We start from the raw sequence: 19,845 nt of genomic DNA on the forward strand, positions 1-19,845 counted from the left end.
TAAGAAATGTTTCTGTGACACTGCACAGTCTATCAGGATAGACATTGTGGTCAATCTTGAAATACAGTTCACAACATTTCCCAGTCCTAAAAACTGTAATAATGCAAACTGCAATACCCAATAATACAATTTTGGTGCTTAAAAAACTTAAGAGCCCTTATAAAAGGTTGTAAAGATAACAGATTCCTACCATAACATCTACAGACTTACATCTGATCCCCTACTAGACACCAGGGACAGGGGAACAGTCACTATTCAAATGCAGCTGTCAGCTTTGACAGCTGCATTTGAATAGCTAACTAGCCAGCACATAGCAACCGAGGACCGCGGGCTGCAGAGAGGGCTCACGCCGGGAGCCCTCTCTGATCCCCCTTAACGGCCGCATGACAGGTATACCCGTCATGCGTAGTTAAGGGGTTAAAGGGATATTCCCATCTCAATTAATATAAATTATCCTTACTCCAGATGTTCTTTTTTTTTTTTTTTAAACTGTAATTTTTATTAGAATTTTTATAAAATAGAAGACTCTTAATAACAAGCAATGAAGCTGGTGGCTATACAGTATGATATGCGTGAACAATAAGCCTCCAAGGGAGGTTGCATAGCAAATGCCAGATGTTCTTTTTAAACCTGTTTTTGCTTTTTTTTCCCCCATATATAAAAATTTAATTAAAAAAAATAACTTTACTTGTAGGGCTCGTCAAGATAACTATTTTTGTAAATATACTTATTTGGTAAACTTGCCTCCTTCTCCTGATATCCTGTTCTTTTCCTCCCATTGTTGACAACTCATTGTCTAGGTTACTGACCATGACTCTACTCTAAAAACAGTGGTCTGGCTGGTGTATATAACTAACCAGACAACTGCTTTTAGAGCAGTGTGGTGGTCAGTAACCTAGACAACGAGTTATCAACAATTAGAGGGAATAAGCAGCACATCAAGAGAAGGAGACAAGTTTGCTAAATGAATGCCTTTGCAGAAATATATAACTTGATGAGTCCTACGAGTATACTTATGTTAGTTGAGATGGGAATATCCCTTTAACGGTGTTTCTTCGACAAAACTCTTGCATCTGTGGTCAGCCCTAGAAAGAATCATCTTTCAGCTCATCTAACCTAATGTAACCCCACATTCAATGTTCAGTAACAATCTTCATTGAACAAATCCCTCCTATGACTTTTTCAGAAATAGGAAAAAAAATTATGTGTAATTGACATTATATTTTTATTCTGTATTTACAGATTACAAGTTATATTAATCGATCCTACAATGTGTTTTACTATAATGTGGCCCTTTCTGTGTAAAAATCTAAGTTTAACCTGCACCCCTCCTTAATCATAACTCTTTGTGATGTCTGGGGTTCAACATTATCCATACAGTTGACTGTGGGTAAGACTAGACTCTTCTTAATACATTACTGCCCAGTGGACTAATTGTACTGGCGCATGGAAAATACCACCAGAGACTGCAGGGCTTCTTACATATGGTTCCCAAATGAGGTCTAGGCGATTGGTACAACTGTTTGCATTTATGAGGCCAATGTGCATTGTTGTGTTATGTTAGCATAGGGTCTCTTTTATGCATAGTGAAAAAAACTTAATGACCTAACGTTTTAAAATCACAATCACAAAAATTGTTTATGGAAGTATATGCCGATTTTTTTCTGCTATACTATGTTAAAGCGAGTTTCCAATTGACTTATTTCTGTGACAGATAATAGTATTGGGACTAGGACTGGAGTAGTTGAGAGTAATGAGAAGTGGTTATGTCACTAAGGACTTTGGTGTATAACAGCTGTGTATGAGCAGTTGAAGCTCTGCAATGTGCACTAGACTATATCCGTTGCTCTCTGTCTAAGCAGGTCTACCTGATGCCATACCCAATGCAAGATACAGAGAACATCAGGTACAGCATCAGGAAAACATGTCTGCAGAGACAAAAAGCACCAGGTAAAGATAAAATTTTTATAAATTCAGAATAAGAAATAATGACAGTTACACTTTAAGGCTGGGTTCACACTACGTATATTTGAGGCTGTATTTTTGAGGCTGTATAGCAACCAAAACCAGGAGTGGATTAAAAACATAGAAAGGATCTGTTCACATAATGTTGTAATTGAGTGGATGGCCGTCATTTAATGGCAAATATTTGCTGTTATTTTAAAACAACGGCTGTTATATTGAAATAATGGCCGTTATTTACTGTTATATGGCGGCCATCCACTCAATTTCAACATTGTGTGATCAGATCCTTTCTGTGTTTTCAATCCACTCCTGGTTTTGGTTGCTATGAGGACCTGACTTGCGGACCTAATACTGCCTGAAATGTACGTAGTGTGAACATAGCCTAAGACTCGTTTGCACCTAATAATAATGTCCTGAAAATGAGGACAACCTCACTGAGCACTTCCAATATGAGAGGACATGGATTATAACCCTAGAAACTTTATGACTATCGCACAAAGACAAGAAGTAAAGAACGGGACCCACCGTTTCATCAGTACAGATGGAGTGTACTTGTGTGCCAAACATCACAGCAGTGAAGATGAGGAAGAGTAAACCCTCAAAACAAAGCAGAATAAGGAGGATGACCGTGGTTGGTGGAGAGAAGGAGCTACACTCTATGGGAAGAAGACAATAAGCAAGGATTAGAAGAGTGTAGTCAGTCAAGTATGAGCTTGTCCAGGTATCAGGAACCAGTCTTACATGTTTTCCTGCTATGCTATAGATTTTACTTATCAACCACTTTGTAGCATTTATTCAGCAGCTAAAATCCTCACAAACCTACTGTATCTCCTTTAATACATGAATAATAGAACATGTAAATGAAAATAGATTCCAAAGGTGAGAATCCTCTCAGACACAAGTAGGGTTGCTTCTCATTCCTGATCTCCGCCTACAGCATACATAACAAGCCCAGGAGAGAACTGCATAGTCTACTTGTTAGCATGTAGTATTCAGGATTTACTCACAGGAGAATTTGTGGTTATGAACTCCAATATAAACTCTAGCTAAGATTTATGAACGGAGTTCTCCCTTATAAATAAGTTTAACCTTTACCCCCCTATTAAAATGAAAACCTAAAATAAGTTTGGTTCTTAGAAGACAGGGAGGAAAAATTATAATGCAGTGGCCAATAATAGCTGTGGCACAAATGGGTTAAATACAGACAAAATATAGAATCATAGTACCCATAGTAGATTTTACACCTTCAAATGAATATACAGCATAGGAAAACACTCCTAAGGGTACTGTTACATGGAACAATAATTTTCGCTCTGTGTAATAAATACAATGATCAGCCGACGACAACGATCATTGGCTGATCGCTGATATGGGTTTGAACCTATAATTGTCGGGCGCTGACCGCGCGTCGCTGTGTGTAATAGCGGTGTACAGTCTTTTATTTATCCAGTCTGCGGGGCTCCTCTTGCGGTCTTCTTCCAAGGTCCCGGGCGCTCCAGCTTCAGCTCTGAAGCTGGAGTGTGGGACCTGGGGAGAAGAGGAGCCCTGCAGCCTGGACAGGTAATGTATAAAGTTAAGCAAGGGCTGCAAGGACATCGGTAAAGATGTTCCTGCAGCCCTTGTTGAACGATAATCAGGCCGTGTAATAGGCCCAGTAAACGAGCACCGATCTAGCAGATCGGCGCTTGTTTACAGTTATTATCGGGCCATGTAATAACACCCTAAGACTGTTGAGTTATCAATAGATCATCTGTGACCAGTCTCCTGACACAATAAAGGCTTCTGTACAGGGTGTCAGTTCTGCTTATTTATTGTCACAACAACCAAAAAGAGCATCATATTTGAGCCTTTCTATGAATGAAATATGCAGATGACACACGATGAGAGATACAATGTCACACAGATGACCAGTATAGCTGGGGGTATTACACTGACAGTCGCTTGTTTTTGTACACCATAAATGCTAAGCATTTTCATACAAATGCACTCACTTGTCCAGTCTTCTTCAAAACAGTACAGGAAATGAAACCCTACCATTATGAGGGCATGCAAGGAAATCAGGGCTATGTACATCTGGAAAAAAACAAAGACAATGTTAGCTCTCAGGTGGTGGGGAAACAACATTTTATATGATTCCACATTATTATTTCACAGTCAGTCAGTGTGTTTTTCAGAAAATAACTTAAACTGGGTTTAAAAGGGTGTATACAAATCTACGGAAACTGCTTACATTATAAATGAAATTGCATGCAGAATAGCTACAAAATTTCTTGTGGGCCCATCACTAGGGGTTTGACTATAGTACTCATACTGATCAGCTGACTCACGGGACTGCAGCACTTTAGGCTCATTAGTGTTTACCAGGTTCAGCACTTTACAGGTATAGGATCTACCAGCAGTACCAGGCACGGCCACTGCAAAATATGCAGTGCCGGGTACACAATGAAGAAATGTATCCCCTTAAAAGATGATTGCCGGGTGTGTCATTAGTCTGATCCTTCGCCAAGACATTAATATTAAGGTTGTGAAAAACCCCTTTAATTACTGTCTATTGTCATTGTACAATTTGTTTACAAAACTATGTAAGCATGCAATAAATATAGACAGACATATGTTATCTCCTTACAGTCATTAGTGACACATAAGAAGCAAATGGCTGTCCTTCACTTTAATGAAAGGCCTGCTTAATAGGGCGCTGCCAAGTAAGAGATCTACTACAATAAAGTCACCACTGAGCTGGCTGGCATTCCTTCCCTTTTTCCTCTGCTTCAATAAACCCACAGAAGACTACAGAAAGGTGATTCCTGTGCCTTTTCAATTATACTTAGCTTATTTAAGTGGTGACCTATTGTAGAGACTTCACATTTATGTTATCTGGTTGGATATTAGAGGCTTGACAGAGCCTGTTTGGACCTTAGAAGCACAGACTTGTATATGTAAAAGGTTTACATACACAGTCCACACTGTTGACTATTAAATTGATCATACTAAAGTTGACAGCAATTATATGGGGTAGTAAAGAGATGCTTAAAGGAGCTGACCATATGTATTTTTGGGGTCACGGAAATGCTGCAGATTATCCACAGCATTTCAGGAGCTGAGAAGTACAAATGTTAAAATATCTCAGCCATTTGTGTAAAACCCATGCAAAAATGGACCTGCGCTGCCAATTTACAATCCACAACATGTCAACTGTTGTGCAGCATATGACCTAACTTAAGCCCCTATTACACGGGTGTGACAGAGAGGGGCAATCGAGCGCTGTAATCGCTCGCTTGCTCCTCGTTCCCTGCTCGCTGCTGCCACTATTACATGCATCGGCAGTGAGCGGGTGAGTACAGGGGGGAGGCTGCGGGGAGCTGCCCGGGTGATTGCTAGTCTGGGCAGCCCATAGCGGATAGCAGCAGTCTGCTGCCACCGCTCTTATTTCATGGAGTGACAGCAGCAGATCGTTGCTATAATAGCCCTTTGTCTTTTAACATGTTGAAAGACAAACAACTGCAACGATCAGCCGACATGATTCATTTTGGCTGATCGTTGTCTTCTATGACACAAGATGATTATCGTCCACAACGGCCGAAAATTTTGTGTAATAGGCCCTTTAGGGATACGTTCACACCTACTTATTGTGCTATGTACTTAATGCTCCAGATTTTAGCTATTTATTTATATCGGTTAAAGGGGTTATCCAGCGCTACAAGAACATGGCCGCTTTTTCCCCTCTCTTGTCTCCAGATTGGGTGAGGTTTGGAACTCAGTTCCATTGGAGCTCAATTTCAGACCCCTTTAAATCTGCAGCATGAGTCCCACAGCATATTAAGTATGAGAGAACATACCCTAAAGGGATTTTATACACAACATGAGCAACACAGGAAAAATTGTGGCAAACACATGCAGTACAGTTGTAAAGATCTACTGCAACATTATTGCTGCATGCAAGTATACTCCATCAATCAATATACTAAAACATTAGTGCAAGCTTTTGGCAAGCCCCAATACCAGTCTGACATATCACACATCTGCATAAAAATACTTAGTACGTAAGGTCAGATACTCACAGTGAACAAAACAAAAAATTTCTGGTTGTTTTCTCCCACACAGTTATTAACCCAAGGACAATGATGATCCATCTTCCTGATGCATCTTTTACATACACTGGGGGAAAGATAAGGCATGAAAAGTATTTAGCGTGAGGCCAGATTTAATTTTTGCAGAATATCTACATCCAGTGAAGCTGGCTATATAGCAACAAATCTAGTATTTACTAATAATATCATCTTCAATTTTATGTGTAGTATTCACTTATTTTTCAGTAAGTTCATACTATACTTCAGGGCGGGCATAGCTGGCAAAAATATAAAGTGTATTAGGACCTTAAGAATAAGTAAATCTTGGTCTTTTTTACACTAAACAATCAGAAGTGCCAATAATGTTGACTACAACTACATATAGAAATATAGGGGGAGATTTATGAAAGGGTGTAAATATACACCTGGTGTAAACTGCCCCCAGCAACCAATCACAGCTCAGCTTTGGTAAAATATAAGAGGACCTGTGATTAGTTGCTCTGGGCAGTTTACACCTGGTGTATATTTACACCCCTTCATAAATTTCCGCCCATAAACTCCACAAGTACTTCCTGTTTGGAAACGCCAAACAAAAGCCGTGGTGTGATGTAGCGTTACTGCTGATCCCTAGCGCTTATCCCCAAGTAATTTTGATCTTAGAAGACACTATCAGTAACAATAGTATTAGGTATGACTGTTAGGCTTAATGATTTTAAACAAAAACAGCAAACACCAAGGTGAAACTGATGTTGTGTTTCCAGTTGTTATGCCTAAAATAATAATTGAAATAATCATTGATCGGAAGTCTGTCTTCCATGTTGTTTAATGACAATGTAAGCTCTTAAAACTTCCACTGTATTATCCAGCAAGTTGTATATCTGGCTCCAAAGGTTCAATTAGAATAATCCATCTAAATAAATGAAGAGCTCTGCCTAATCTCTCTTTACCTAAAATGGGTGACATAGCGTCACATCTATTCCCTCCATTAAAAATGATCTGTGAATCTGTCCCGAAAAAAAATGCAAGGGCACTTGTCAGCTGTTTTATGCTGCCTGAATCACAAGCAGCATGACACAGGTATGGAGACCCTCACTACAATGTTAGTCAGATGAAACTGAACATGACTGTCAATCAAACATGGACATGGATTGGAGGGGGCTCATGAGGCATTCCAACACGTAGCACTTCAGGAGCCCAGTAAAGCCCCTCTGATGTATGTACAGGAGAATAAAAGCATGTTTCTACATACCTGAGGCAGAGATTTGAAAGGTACATGAACCAGATTTATTAAAGTGTGTAAAACAGAAACTGGTATGAATTGCTCATAGAAACCATTCATGATTCAGCTTCTAGCTCTGGTAAGATGAAAGCTGAACTGTGATTGGTTGCTAATTTTGATAAATCTCCTTTAAAAGATGAGCCAGGATCATGGCATACGGTGAAGAATGCCAGCTTCTTCCTGCTCCACTGTGCTTGACTGACAGGTCTCTTCCTATGTCTGTACAGGGAGAGATCTATCAATCATGCCCAGTCCTGCCCTGCCGAGCCTAAATGACAGGTCTGCTCCCAGTTCATTGTAGTGAGGGAGACTGTACTCATCAGTGGTTCAAGGGAAGGGAAAGGGGGCATTTGCTTGAAACCTTTAAATATGTTAAAGGGAAACTGACATCTCGGATATGCACATATCAGCCCCGCACAGCATTAGCCCTTCTGTGTCTCAGGCCACACCCTGCTGTCAATCATTCTGAAAGAGATCGGGCTGTGTCCTGAAAACACAGAGGGAGACGAACAATGGGTCAGGCTGAGGCTGTGCGGGGTGGGCGCAGACAGTGTCAGAGACCCACCTCTGTGACTGTCATCCTGGAATAAAGATCCCTTTTCCAGAAGACGCCAGATTATACAGCATTGCTGAAGGTACGTAAGCAATGCTTGTGTGATCGGTATCAGGAAACTGACAGCATGAATATACACATATCAGTCAGTGGGAAGTTTTTTTTACAAGAACAGTTGGGGAAGAGATCAGAATCTCCAAACTATTGTCCATGCTCCCTCTGTGCCAATATTTGGTCTTTTCTCTGTTTAAAAAAAGAGACCAAACACAGGAAGTCCCAGTCCTTTGTGGTTCACATAAGGAAAGACACCTGTTCATCAAGCAGGTTTTATATAAACTAAGGGCTAGTATATTAAAGGGGTATTCCCCCCCAAGAGCTAAAAAAATGAAATGCTCCCAAACCTAGCTGGTCTTACTCGCCAAGTCCCCCTGAGTATTTTGAGCCATCTCCTGTTTTTCTAGTTGCTGCCGTTCCTGGGTTAAAAGTTTTTCTGAGAGCCATCTATAACCAAGGTAGGAAACTACATTTCCCATCATGCATTGCTTCTCCCTGATTGGACCCTTTGTACCCGCCCCCTTTGCTTTCTTCCTGCCCACTGCCAACAGGACTGTGTTTACTAAGCAACAAAACACACAGTGATCATAGGGGGGTCACTTGCTGCAAAGGAGATATTCCCAAAATTAATTTTCTCTGCAGCAGGCTGTGAAGGCTGTGAGTGACGGCGCACGCTACTTCAGCTCAGGGCCGGATCCCCAGGCTGGAGTAGCAGGTGGAGGGTGGCTGATCTCTGGGGATCGTGAGTAACGGGACCGGATCTCCTGGATAATGAACTTTGTCCCCCTGTGAGACCCAAGTACCGGCGGGAGAAGGAGCTTGCCGGGTCAATGCACACAAAAGCGTCTCTCACCAGATCAGCGGTGCGGCTTTCAGCAGTGACCCGGCAAGCTCTGGCCCCGTCACTCACAGCCCCCCTGAACCCAGCACTCACCCGCGGCCTGCAGCCCCCCCCCTTGACTCACTGACTGGCCCGCGGCTAACAAGCCCCCCCCCCTCCCGCGCTGCATCCAACCCCCGCACCCGGAACTCACCCGCTACTCCAGCCACGCCGATTCAGGTGATCCGGCGCCGTCACTCACAGCCTGCTGCAGGAGAGGTAATAAACTTTTTCCTCCAGTGAGAGCCGAGTACCGGAGACGGAGCTTGCCGGGTCACTGCTGAAAGCCGCACCGCTGATCTGGTGAGAGACGTTTCTGTATGCAGTGACTCGGCAATCTCCGTCTCCCGCTGGTACTCGACTCTCACAGGAGGACAAAGTTCATTACGTCTCCTGCAGCAGGCTGTGAGCGACGGCGCCCACTTTGTGAGGGCTGTGAGTGACGGCGCCGGATCACCTGAATCGGCGTGGCTGGAGTAGCAGGTGAGTTCCGGGTGCAGGGGTTGGATGCAGTGCAGTTCTGTCATCCACGGGCTAATATTACACACACATGTCCCGGGGGGGGGGGGGGGGGGGGTTGCTAGCCACGGGCCAGTCAGTGAATCAAGGGGGGGGGGGGGCTGCGGGCCGCGGGTGAGTGCGGGGTTCAGGATGCCACGGGTGATGCCGCCCCCGTCCAGCAGGTGAACAGCAGCAGCAGCTGTAACTGTCTCACTATCCTCCTTCACTTCAGTGAGATGGGTTAGAAGCGCTAACCCGGCCCATTGAAGAGAGGGAGGACACGTGATGCCGACTCCGAGGGTGGGGGCCAGGAGCAGGGAGCGTGTCAGGTTGGATTGAGAGTTGATGATTCTATGCATTCGGTGGGGATAAGTTCATCTAGATAACAGCAAAACTGTGCTAAATCCATAATAACTTTATATTGGAAAGATGGAAAGCTACGGGTGGGCAACGTATTAATGCAAAAATAATTTTGGGGGGGAATACCCCTTTAACTTGTTATAATTATATGATTAACTTTTGCCAATTATATTATGAATTATACATGCTTACCAGGAGACAATGCTCTTTGTTATGCAACAAATCAGACAGTATTATGTCACTGTGTGGTTACAGAGAATTTGGTAAGACAGGAGAGCTGACCGTACAATGTGAGAACCCAGAGGATTTTCTGCTACTGAACATGGATGCACAGCAGTTTATAAATTGTAAGCCCTCACGAGCAGAGTCCTCTTCCCCCATGTACCAGTCTGCCATCTGCCTTCATGTAATGTGTCTTTGATCTTGTAATCTTCCTGTTTGTTACCCTTATCGCTTGTATAGCGCTCTGGAATTAAGGGCACTTTATAAATAAATAATAATCAATACCAAGCTGTGTGTGTGAGCATGCAAAGGACTGAGACATGTGTTTGGTCTCTTTTTTTAACAGAGAAAATATCGGCACAGATGGAGCATCGACCGCAGTTTGACAGGAAGGGAGACACATAGTGGCCATATGTATACCGTTGATTTAAACATAAAAAAAAACTAAAGTGATATTGTCATCCCCTTTGCTCTATGAGCAGTTCTCTGCACCATCCACAAAACTTGTCTGTGTCTTCATTCTGCTCTAAGGCTACGTTCACACGTAGCAAAACTAGCGGAATTGTCCGCCGCGGAATGCTGTTAGCCTCCCTCTCATAATGGGAGTCTATGGAAGGCGCGCGCTGCTGCTCTCCCCACGCTGAAGAATGAACATGTTCATTCTTCAGCACGGAGAGATGCTGTGAGAACAGCAGTGCGCCTCACATAGACTCCCATTATGAGAGGGAGGCTAACAGCATTCCGCGGCGGACAATTCCGCTAGTTTTGCTACGTGTGAACGGGGCCTAATATAATTTCATTGTATCAGTGGACAGTGGCACCTAGGCGGGCTTCATGGCAGTTGGGCTCCATCTCCCACCTGGAAGCCCAACTGCTACTGTCCATATAGGAAAGATGAAGCCCAACTACCATGAAGCCCGCCTAGGTGCCACTGTCCACTGATACAATGAAGCATTTTTAAAGCAGAAAGGAGACATAGACAAAAGTTATACAGGTATATATACTAAATGTGCAGCATCAGAGGTTGTGGATGGTGCAGAAAACAGCACAAAGAGTAAGGGGGTGACAATATCACTTTAAAGTGTACATGTTGTTTGTAAAAACTTTTGACATTTCTTACAGACATGCCAAAAGTACAGGTCTGAGTGTTCAGCCCCTTCCCAATTAACAGAACAAACAGGGAGAGGACCACGCTGCAGCGCATCCTCTCCTCACTTTATGTAGGAAAAAAAAGAATCACGCTCCAAAGACTTACATTATTAGCCCGACTTTTTTTTCTAAGAGAGTGGGAATGGACCCCACTGCAGCTTGTCCCCTCCCGCTTGGGACAGGTCTGAACACTCAGACCCAGATCCATCAACGCTTCTCTCTCTCTTCTCTATGACATATCAAAACGTCAGGTACACTTTAAAAAAAAAAAATATCGAGAATAGAATGCGAGACTGACAGCAGAAAAGGTCCATCTAGTCTGCCTTTATATAACTTCCTTTTTTATTATCTTAGGATAGATATATTTGTATATATCTATCCTAAGATAATAAAAAGGTAAATTATATAAAGGCAGACTAGATGGACCTTTATGACAGGTCAGCAGACTCTCTTGACAATACCTGCAATGGTGAGCCCTATCAGGCTTGATGCTGCAACATTTTGGGCATTTGTAAACCACCTGTCCTGGTTTCAGCTGCAGGCTTTCAATGAATTCCTTTGTGGCGTTTCCTTTAGGAACAGCACCCTATATAAAGACAACAAAACAACATTTTTTTTTTAGTTGTGTAAAGAGAATGTTTGTTCAGGAAATTAACCATTTATCACTTTATGTTGAACATAATTTTTAATCTTTTTTTTATTTCATAAGTCAGATAAATCCTGAAACCTTGCAGTTTTCACACTGGTTCATCTCCTCCCCCTACCCGAACAGGTCCCAGAGCATGCCAAGAGCTCTCCCATAGAAGTTAGTGAGTTACTTCTGACTACAGGTTCCTATGGTCTATTTAGCTGTAACAAACTATATCTTTGAACACCGTTAACAGCAGCTTAGATAGGACAGTCTCCCCTATGACTAGGTACAGAAAATCTAATTTCAATTAAAATTAAATTAAAATCACAAATTAAACAGAAAAAGAATATGTATTTTTATCCGATTTTGTATTAAGATCCACAGAAATCTGTAGATATAGCCAGGACAGGTGTGCGACAGAAGTTGGGCTCCATAGAATTGTAATGGAGCCTATCTCCTGCAAGGAATCGGACTAAATGGCGAGCAAAGGAGGTTCACGCCTCTCCTAGCGATCAGCACAGGTCTCCCCTCCCCAGCACCCCCACAATCAAAACATCTGACATATGTGACATGTTGTTTTTTTAAGGGTAGCTTCACACGTACCGTATCACTGCGTTTTTATCGCTACGTTTTTGGTGCGATTTTTACATGCGAAAAATCATGTGAAAATCAAAACTCGCATGTAAAAATCGCACCAAACACGCGATAAAAACGCAGCGTTAAATACGCAACAATACGGTACGTGTGAACGCACCCTAAATGACACTTTAAAGGGGTTTCCCCATCTCACAAAGCTATGGTATATTGCTAGGATATGTCCTTACTAGCTAAAGCTTTGATGAAGTATCCCTTTACTGTAAATTGAAATTGTGAAACCATTTTTCAATATAAGTTCTAGGCTATGTTCACTCAATATTTTAATCAGTATTTTTCAACCAAAACCAGGAGTGGATTGAAAACACAGAAAGGCTCTGTTCACATGCTGCTGAAATTGAGTGGACATAATTTAATGGCAAATAACAGCCTTTAAAAAAAAATTAAAATAAATAAATAACAGTAATTATATGCCATTACATGGCAGCCATCCACTAAAGCCCCTATTCCACAGGTCGTCAGAGGAGCAAACGAGCGCTCTCAGCGCTCGTTTGCTCCTCGTTCCTCGCTCGCTGCCGCCGCTATTCAACGCGGCTGCAACGAGCGGGTGAGTGCGGGAGGGGGCGGCGGGGAGCTGCGGGGGGGATGCCCGGGTGATCGCTGATCGTCCGGGCAGCCCATAGGATATAGCAGTGTCTGCTGCCGACGCTCCTATTCAACGGAGCGACAGCAGCAGATCGCTGCTATATCAGTCGCTTGTTTTTCAACATGTTGAAAAACAAGCGACTGCAACGATCAGCCGACATGAACGATGTCGGCTGATCGTTGCACTCTATTCCACGGGACGATTATCGTTCCGTGGAATAGGGCCTTAAGTTTGAACAGTGTGTGAACATAGCCTTTCAAATCCACTCCTGGTTTTGGCTGAAAAATATTGACCAAAAACTGAGAAAAAATACTGTGTGCGAATCTAGTCCTAGGATGAGAAATGATTGCGACTGTTACAGGCCTGAAGCAGAATTACTGAAAGAGTCTGATAATGACATGTTCCCTGCTGATCAGGTAATATAACCATCAAAAGGCAGACTTCCAAGTGACTACCTTTTCAGCTGTAAGGTTTGCTAAGCAAGAACCTTGCATACATAACCTTTGGCAAACAATAACAGAAAGTGAGAGAATGTAAAATACATCAATTTCCTTGTTTCGGGTAAATTCTGGATGATGAATGTGAGCTTGAACCAGTGACGTCAGCCAAAGGATTTGCTTTACAAATTCTGCACTTCAGGCCGTATGCAAATACTTGTCGTCTTTGCTGAAAAAGGTAAAATAACTTGCCTTTAAAGTTATAGCTTTAGGCTGGGTTCACACTATGTAACTGTGCGGCTGTATTTTTTATGCGGCTGTAAATGTGCGGATGAAACTACGGCCGTGGGAAAAAATAGACATGCGGCTCAAAACATACGGTCATTTACTTGGAAATCTGGTTCAACTAAAAATAACAAATAAAATCTTAAGAAAGTGATGCAAACACCTCTGGATGCATCTGGGAAAGCAGGGAACACAGTTTACAGGAATTGCTATTACCGGGGTTTGCGATCCTCTGCACTAATGCCGATGTCTCTCATGGTTAATCTATTAAAATAGTAAAACACATTTTCGTTGTAATAAAGTGCCTTTCATTGTTCAATAATTACATTTAAACGAATCCATCATTTTGCAATTAAATATACTGTTAAAATAAATATATATATAAATAAATGTATATTTATATATATATTTATTTTTTGACAGTATATTTAATTGCAAAATGATGGATTCGTTAGAATTAAATTATTGAACAACGAAACTGATTTTATTTCAACGAAAATGTGTTTTATTAATTAAATATTAATTAGTACAGGAAGCTCCATAAGCCGTTAATTCATATTGCCGGCAAAAGAGTATTCTGTACTAATCATCACTTTACTTTAATGAAAACATCAAATGTTTCTTTTAATTATGTTATCACAATAGCATTATTAGAAGAAACATTTAGAATTATATGTGCGCTCAGCTGATTGGCTGATCGGCTGAGCGCACATATAATTAGCGGGTCCGCAGCACAGTGACTTCATTGTGCTGCGGACCAGCAAAGAGGACACATCGGGGTGAGTATAGAGCTCTCCCCACCCCCTCCCCAGCACTGCACCCCTCCCAGCAAGGAAGGGGGGTCACTTAACCCCTTCCTTGCTGGGATGGGTGCAGTCTGACATCAGTCTGGCCCCCAAGGGGTTAAGGGGGATGCAATACATCCTCCCTTAACCCCTTGGGGGCCAGACTGTAAGCAGCGATCTGTAAAGATGCTGCATACTGTAAGGTGCACAACACCGCTCACAATGATGGGTGTTGTGCTCCTGTTTGTGTGTTTTTTGTGTGTTTCTCCCTTTTTGTTTTTCAGATATCGGTATCTTGGGGATTACGTCGGATTACGTGGACTACGTCGATGACCAGCGTTTTTTTATTTTATTTTTTTAATAAAATGGTCAATGAGGGGTGTGGGGGTGTTTTTATTTGAATAAAAAATTTTTTTAACTTGTGTCTTGTCTTTATTTCTTTACTTTATAGACTTAGTAGTGGAAGCCGTCTAATAGACGGAATCCATTACTAAGTTGGGGCCTAGTGTTAGCCGGTATAAAATGGCTAACACTAACCCCCTATTATTACCCCAGTACCCAATGCCACCAGGGGTACTGGGAAGAGCCGGGTGCCAGTGGTCCCGGAGCGTCAAAATTGGCGCTCCTGGACCGGGCGGCAGCAGGCTGGTAAGATTTAGGCTGGGGAGGGCCTAAACCAATGGCTCTTCCCACCCTGGTGTTACCAGGCTGCTGTCGTTTGGTTTTTAACCCGGCTGGTTATAAAAATAGGGGGGACCCTATGCGGGTTTTTTTTTTAAATAAATAATTAAAAAAAAACGCATAGGGTCCCCCCTATTTTTATAACCAGCTGGGTTAAAAACCAAACGACAGCAGCCTGGTAACACCAGGGTGGGAAGAGCCATTGGTTTAGGCCCTCCCCAGCCTAAATCTTACCAGCCTGCTGCCGCCCGGTCCAGGAGCGCCAATTTTGATGCTCCGGGACAACTGGCACCCGGCTCTTCCCAGTACCCCTGGTGGCATTGGGTACTGGGGTAATAATAGGGGGTTAGTGTTAGCCATTTTATACCGGCTAACACTAGGCCCCAACTTAGTAATGGATTCCGTCTATTAGACGGCTTTCACTACTAAGTCTATAAAGTAAAGAAATAAAGACAAGACACAAGTTAAAAAAAAATTTTATTCAAATAAAAACACCCCCACACCCCTCATTGACCATTTTATTAAAAAAAAAAAAAAAAACCCGCTGGTCATCGACGCAGTCCACGGAATCCGACGTAATCCCCAGGGTACCGATATCTGAAAAACAAAAAGGGAGAAACACACAAAAAACACACAAACAGGAGCACAACACCCATCATTGTGAGCGGTGTTGTGCTCCTTACAGTATGCAGCATCTTTACAGATCGCTGCTTACAGTCTGGCCCCCAAGGGGTTAAGGGAGGATGTATTGCATCCCCCTTAACCCCTTGGGGGCCAGACTGATGTCAGACTGCACCCATCCCAGCAAGGAAGGGGTTAAGTGACCCCCCTTCCTTGCTGGGATGGGTGCAGTGCTGGGGAGGGGGTGGGGAGAGCTCTATACTCACCCCGATGTTGTCTCTTCGCTGGTCCGCAGCACAATGAAGTCACTGTACTGTGGACCCGCTAATTATATGTGCGCTCAGCTGATCAGCCAATCAGCTGAGCACACATATAATTCTAAATGTTTCTTCTAATAATGCTATTGTGATAACATAATTAGAAGAAACATTTGATGTTTTCATTAAAGTAAAGTGATGATTAGTACAGAATGCTCTTTTGCCGGCAATATGAATTAACGGCTTATGGAGCTTCCTGTACTAATTAATATTTAATTAATAAAACACATTTTCGATGAAATAAATTCAGTTTCGTTGTTCAATAATTTAATTCTAACGAATCCATCATTGTGCAATTAAATATACTGTCAAAAAATAAATATATATATATAAATATACATTTATTTATATATATATTTATTTTAACAGTATATTTAATTGCAAAATGATGGATTCGTTAGAATTAAATTATTGAACAACGAAAGGGACTTTATTACAAAGAAAATGTGTTTTATTAATTTAATATATTAACTATTAGAGGCATCGGCATTCGGCATCATTGCCGGCTATTTTTGAAGTACTCCGTACGGACCGCCTGTCAATCCATGGCCGCGTTTCCAGCCGCAAACAATGGTCTTGTTCATTTTTTACGGGTTTGTTAACGATCGGGCCGTAGATTCATACATAGTGTACACTGTGCAGCCGTATATCCTATACTTTCCAGCGTACGCATGAACCACCAAAAATACCGCCGCACAATTACAGCCGCAAATACAGCCGCACACTTACATAGTCTGAACCTGGCCTAAAGGTGTAGTGCGGTGCTAAACAATTATTCACTAAATAACACACATTACAAAGTTATACAATGTTATGTTAGTGAATGGCCCCCTTCCCCGTGTTTCCCCCCACCCACGCTAGACCCAGAAGTGTAGTGCTCTATACTCACCTGATCCGTGTCGACCCCCGTCCACCATCTTCCAACAATGATGTAATCTTCGGGCGGCACAGTTATGCTCAGCCAATCGCGGCTGAGCAGCTGATGACGCGGCAGAGGGCGGCCGGCACGAGGGACGGTCGGAACGGTTCGGCCGGCAGCCCGAAGATTACATCATTGTCACAAGATGGCGGATGGGGGTCGACACGGATCAGGTGAGTATAGAGCACTACACTTCCGCGAGTGGCGTGGGTGGGGGGAAACACGGGGAAGGGGGCCATTCACTAACATAACATACATTACAAAGTTGTATAACTTTGTAATGTGTGTTATTTAGTGAATAATTGTTTAGCGCTGCACTACTCCTTTAACGTATCAGTCTAACTAGGCCAATAATCATTTTTTTTCTATTTTTGTTTATGGATTTTTTAGAAATAAACAGTACAAAGAGTTTAAACATTAGGAAAAAACAGGGAAAGTATAGTAACATAAGAAGATAAATTGAAGGTAAATAACAAGGCTGATCAAACCATATGTATCTATTATGAACAAAATAAACTAAGGACAAGATAAGACCATTATTCCACATTAATGATATAAGGAATTAGACCAGGTAAAAGTTTTGTATACTAAGATGAGTATAGTCTATGTATTATCCAGGGGTGGCTGATAATTATTTAGTGTAATAGCACATGTTGAAAGGCAAGAATCAGCCGACACGCACAATGTGAGCTGATCACCATTATGTCAGCAAGTCTGCTGCATGTCGCTCCATGTAACTTGAATGGCTGCCTGAATGATCTAAGGACTGTTCAGGCTGTCCCTACTGCTCATCCCTGCATCTAGTAGCACAGGCAGTGAGCAGGGAACTAGGGGGAAGCAATCACTGACCTGAAAGTTTGGCGCTCAATTCCCCTGGAACATCTTGCCGTGTAATAAAGGGTTTTTACCTTCTGGCAAAAATAGGTTGTGCGTGGTATTACAATTCAGCTCCTTCACTTCAATGAAACTTAGTTGCAAAGTCGCACTTAAACTGCAGAGCTTTGCCGATTCTGTTTTTCTAAGTCTGGATCACCCCATTAATACAAATTTGTGTCATAATGACATAGAATATGATGAATATGACATGGAGGATGGTGAAATCATGTGATTATGTTACACGCCCAGAGGTCATTTTGCAGCCATATTTTGCACAACCCTCATTTTAGGGTGAAAATACATCCACATTTGAACATTACAGCCATATTTTCATCCCAAAAATAACAGCTGCCAAAAAATACAGCCACAAAAATACAGTGTATGAAGATAGCCTCAGTCTAACACTGGCCCATACAGGGAATTTCCCATGCAGAACACGCACATTATAACAGGAATCACAGGTGACACATCTACCTGCCTCCATACAGATAACAAGCCCATTAGGACAAGCAAAACTAGCATGAATAGTAAAGTCAAGGAAGACAGCTGTGAGATGAATGCTTCATGGAACAATGATAGGACACTAGTGATAGCCAGTATTATCACTACTGCATATACTCTATAAATCTATATATTCTATAAATACTCTAATAACAGCTACATGTTACATCCTATATGACTTCTAGAATATGTGACTCCAGGCGCACCTTACTGAGTAAACATGAGCCCTGATAAGTGAGGCTTTTAAAGGCAAGTCTGCTAAGCTGCTCCAGTTTAGCTGAAGACATGCTCTGTGTCATAGACATAAGTCAGTGTATTTAAGATAACATTTATTGTAAAAAACAAACTAACTCTATGTGACATTATGAGTGTGGTTTTCTCTCTCTGATCTTGCTTGTACAATCAATGAAAAACTATACTAAAATACATTAAAATGTTTTCTAAAATTACAGCTTTAGAGCTTTATCCAAGTTCAGCAGCCCCCGCTAATCAAAGGCCGAACGTTCGGGTCCGGATCGACTCGAACCAGATTCGCTCATCTCTACACAGCATTGATCAGTGTTATTTGTGATCTGTACATAGAGCCTGCCTGCTATGAGAAGATCACCGAGCTGACTGCATGAAGGTAAGTGTTAGACCTCCGGCTCTCAGTTAAAACAATTGGGACCCCAGCAATCACAGCTGCCCTCCCGTTACTGACATTTAAACACTGCGGCATTGAAAGTGAGGATGGCGGACAACCGCACAATAGCGGTGGCCCATCATTAAAGGTGATGACCCTCTATGATGCAAGCTCAGCTCCACAGCTCACTTTATAGAGTAGAAACATAGAAACATAGAAGATTGTCGGCAGAAAAAGACCACTGGGTCCATCTAGTCCGCCCTTTAAGTATTTTCTTCCTTATTATCTTAGGATAGATATATGTCTATCCCAGGCGTGTTTAAATTCTGTTATTGTAGATTTACCAACCACCTCTGCTGGAAGTTTGTTCCAGGTATCTACCACTCTTTCAGTAAAATAATATTTTCTTACATTGCTTCTGATCTTTCCCCCAACTAACCTCTCACTATGTCCTCTTGTTCTTGAGCTCAGTTTTTTACTAAAAACACTCCCCTCTTGAACCTTATTTAGTCCCTTAACATACTTAAAGGTTTCACTCATGTCCCCCCTTTCCCGTCTTTCCTCCAGACTATACAGATTCAAATCCTTAAGTCTTTCCTGATATGGTTTATGCCTCACACCTTCCACCATTTTTGTAGCCCGTCTTTGGACCCGTTCTATTTTATCAATGTCCTTTTTTAGGTGAGGTCTCCAGAACTGGACACAGAGTAATGCAGACAATGGTGTAAGTGTATGACCCCAGCATCTAAGGGGTTAAATAGTGGGAAAGGGTTAAAATGTCTTTGCATACTAAAACATTAAGGGTACAAACACACACCGTATACGCAGCGTATTTTCTGCTGCGATACGCAGCAGATTAGATCTAAATAACTGAACACAGCATCAAATCTGCACCATCAA

General features: G+C 42.1%; 1 protein-coding gene across 4 annotated transcripts in view; it reads right to left on the bottom strand.

Moving 5' to 3' along the window:
- ZDHHC3 (zinc finger DHHC-type palmitoyltransferase 3) overlaps positions 1-19,845 on the bottom strand; it is a 45,180-nt gene that overhangs the window by 10,333 nt on the left and 15,002 nt on the right. For all 4 annotated transcript variants that reach the window (XM_069958374.1, XM_069958375.1, XM_069958376.1 and 1 more), the window contains exons 3-6: positions 11,492-11,616; positions 6,024-6,120; positions 3,957-4,038; positions 2,491-2,621 (exon numbers count right to left, since the gene is read on the bottom strand). In XM_069958374.1, the coding sequence (XP_069814475.1) occupies positions 2,491-2,621; positions 3,957-4,038; positions 6,024-6,120; positions 11,492-11,616 (435 nt within the window). The remainder of the gene's footprint in view (positions 1-2,490; positions 2,622-3,956; positions 4,039-6,023; positions 6,121-11,491; positions 11,617-19,845) is intronic.

Source organism: Dendropsophus ebraccatus, chromosome 2, assembly GCF_027789765.1.
Source record: "Dendropsophus ebraccatus isolate aDenEbr1 chromosome 2, aDenEbr1.pat, whole genome shotgun sequence".
Lineage (NCBI taxonomy): Eukaryota > Metazoa > Chordata > Amphibia > Anura > Hylidae > Dendropsophus > Dendropsophus ebraccatus.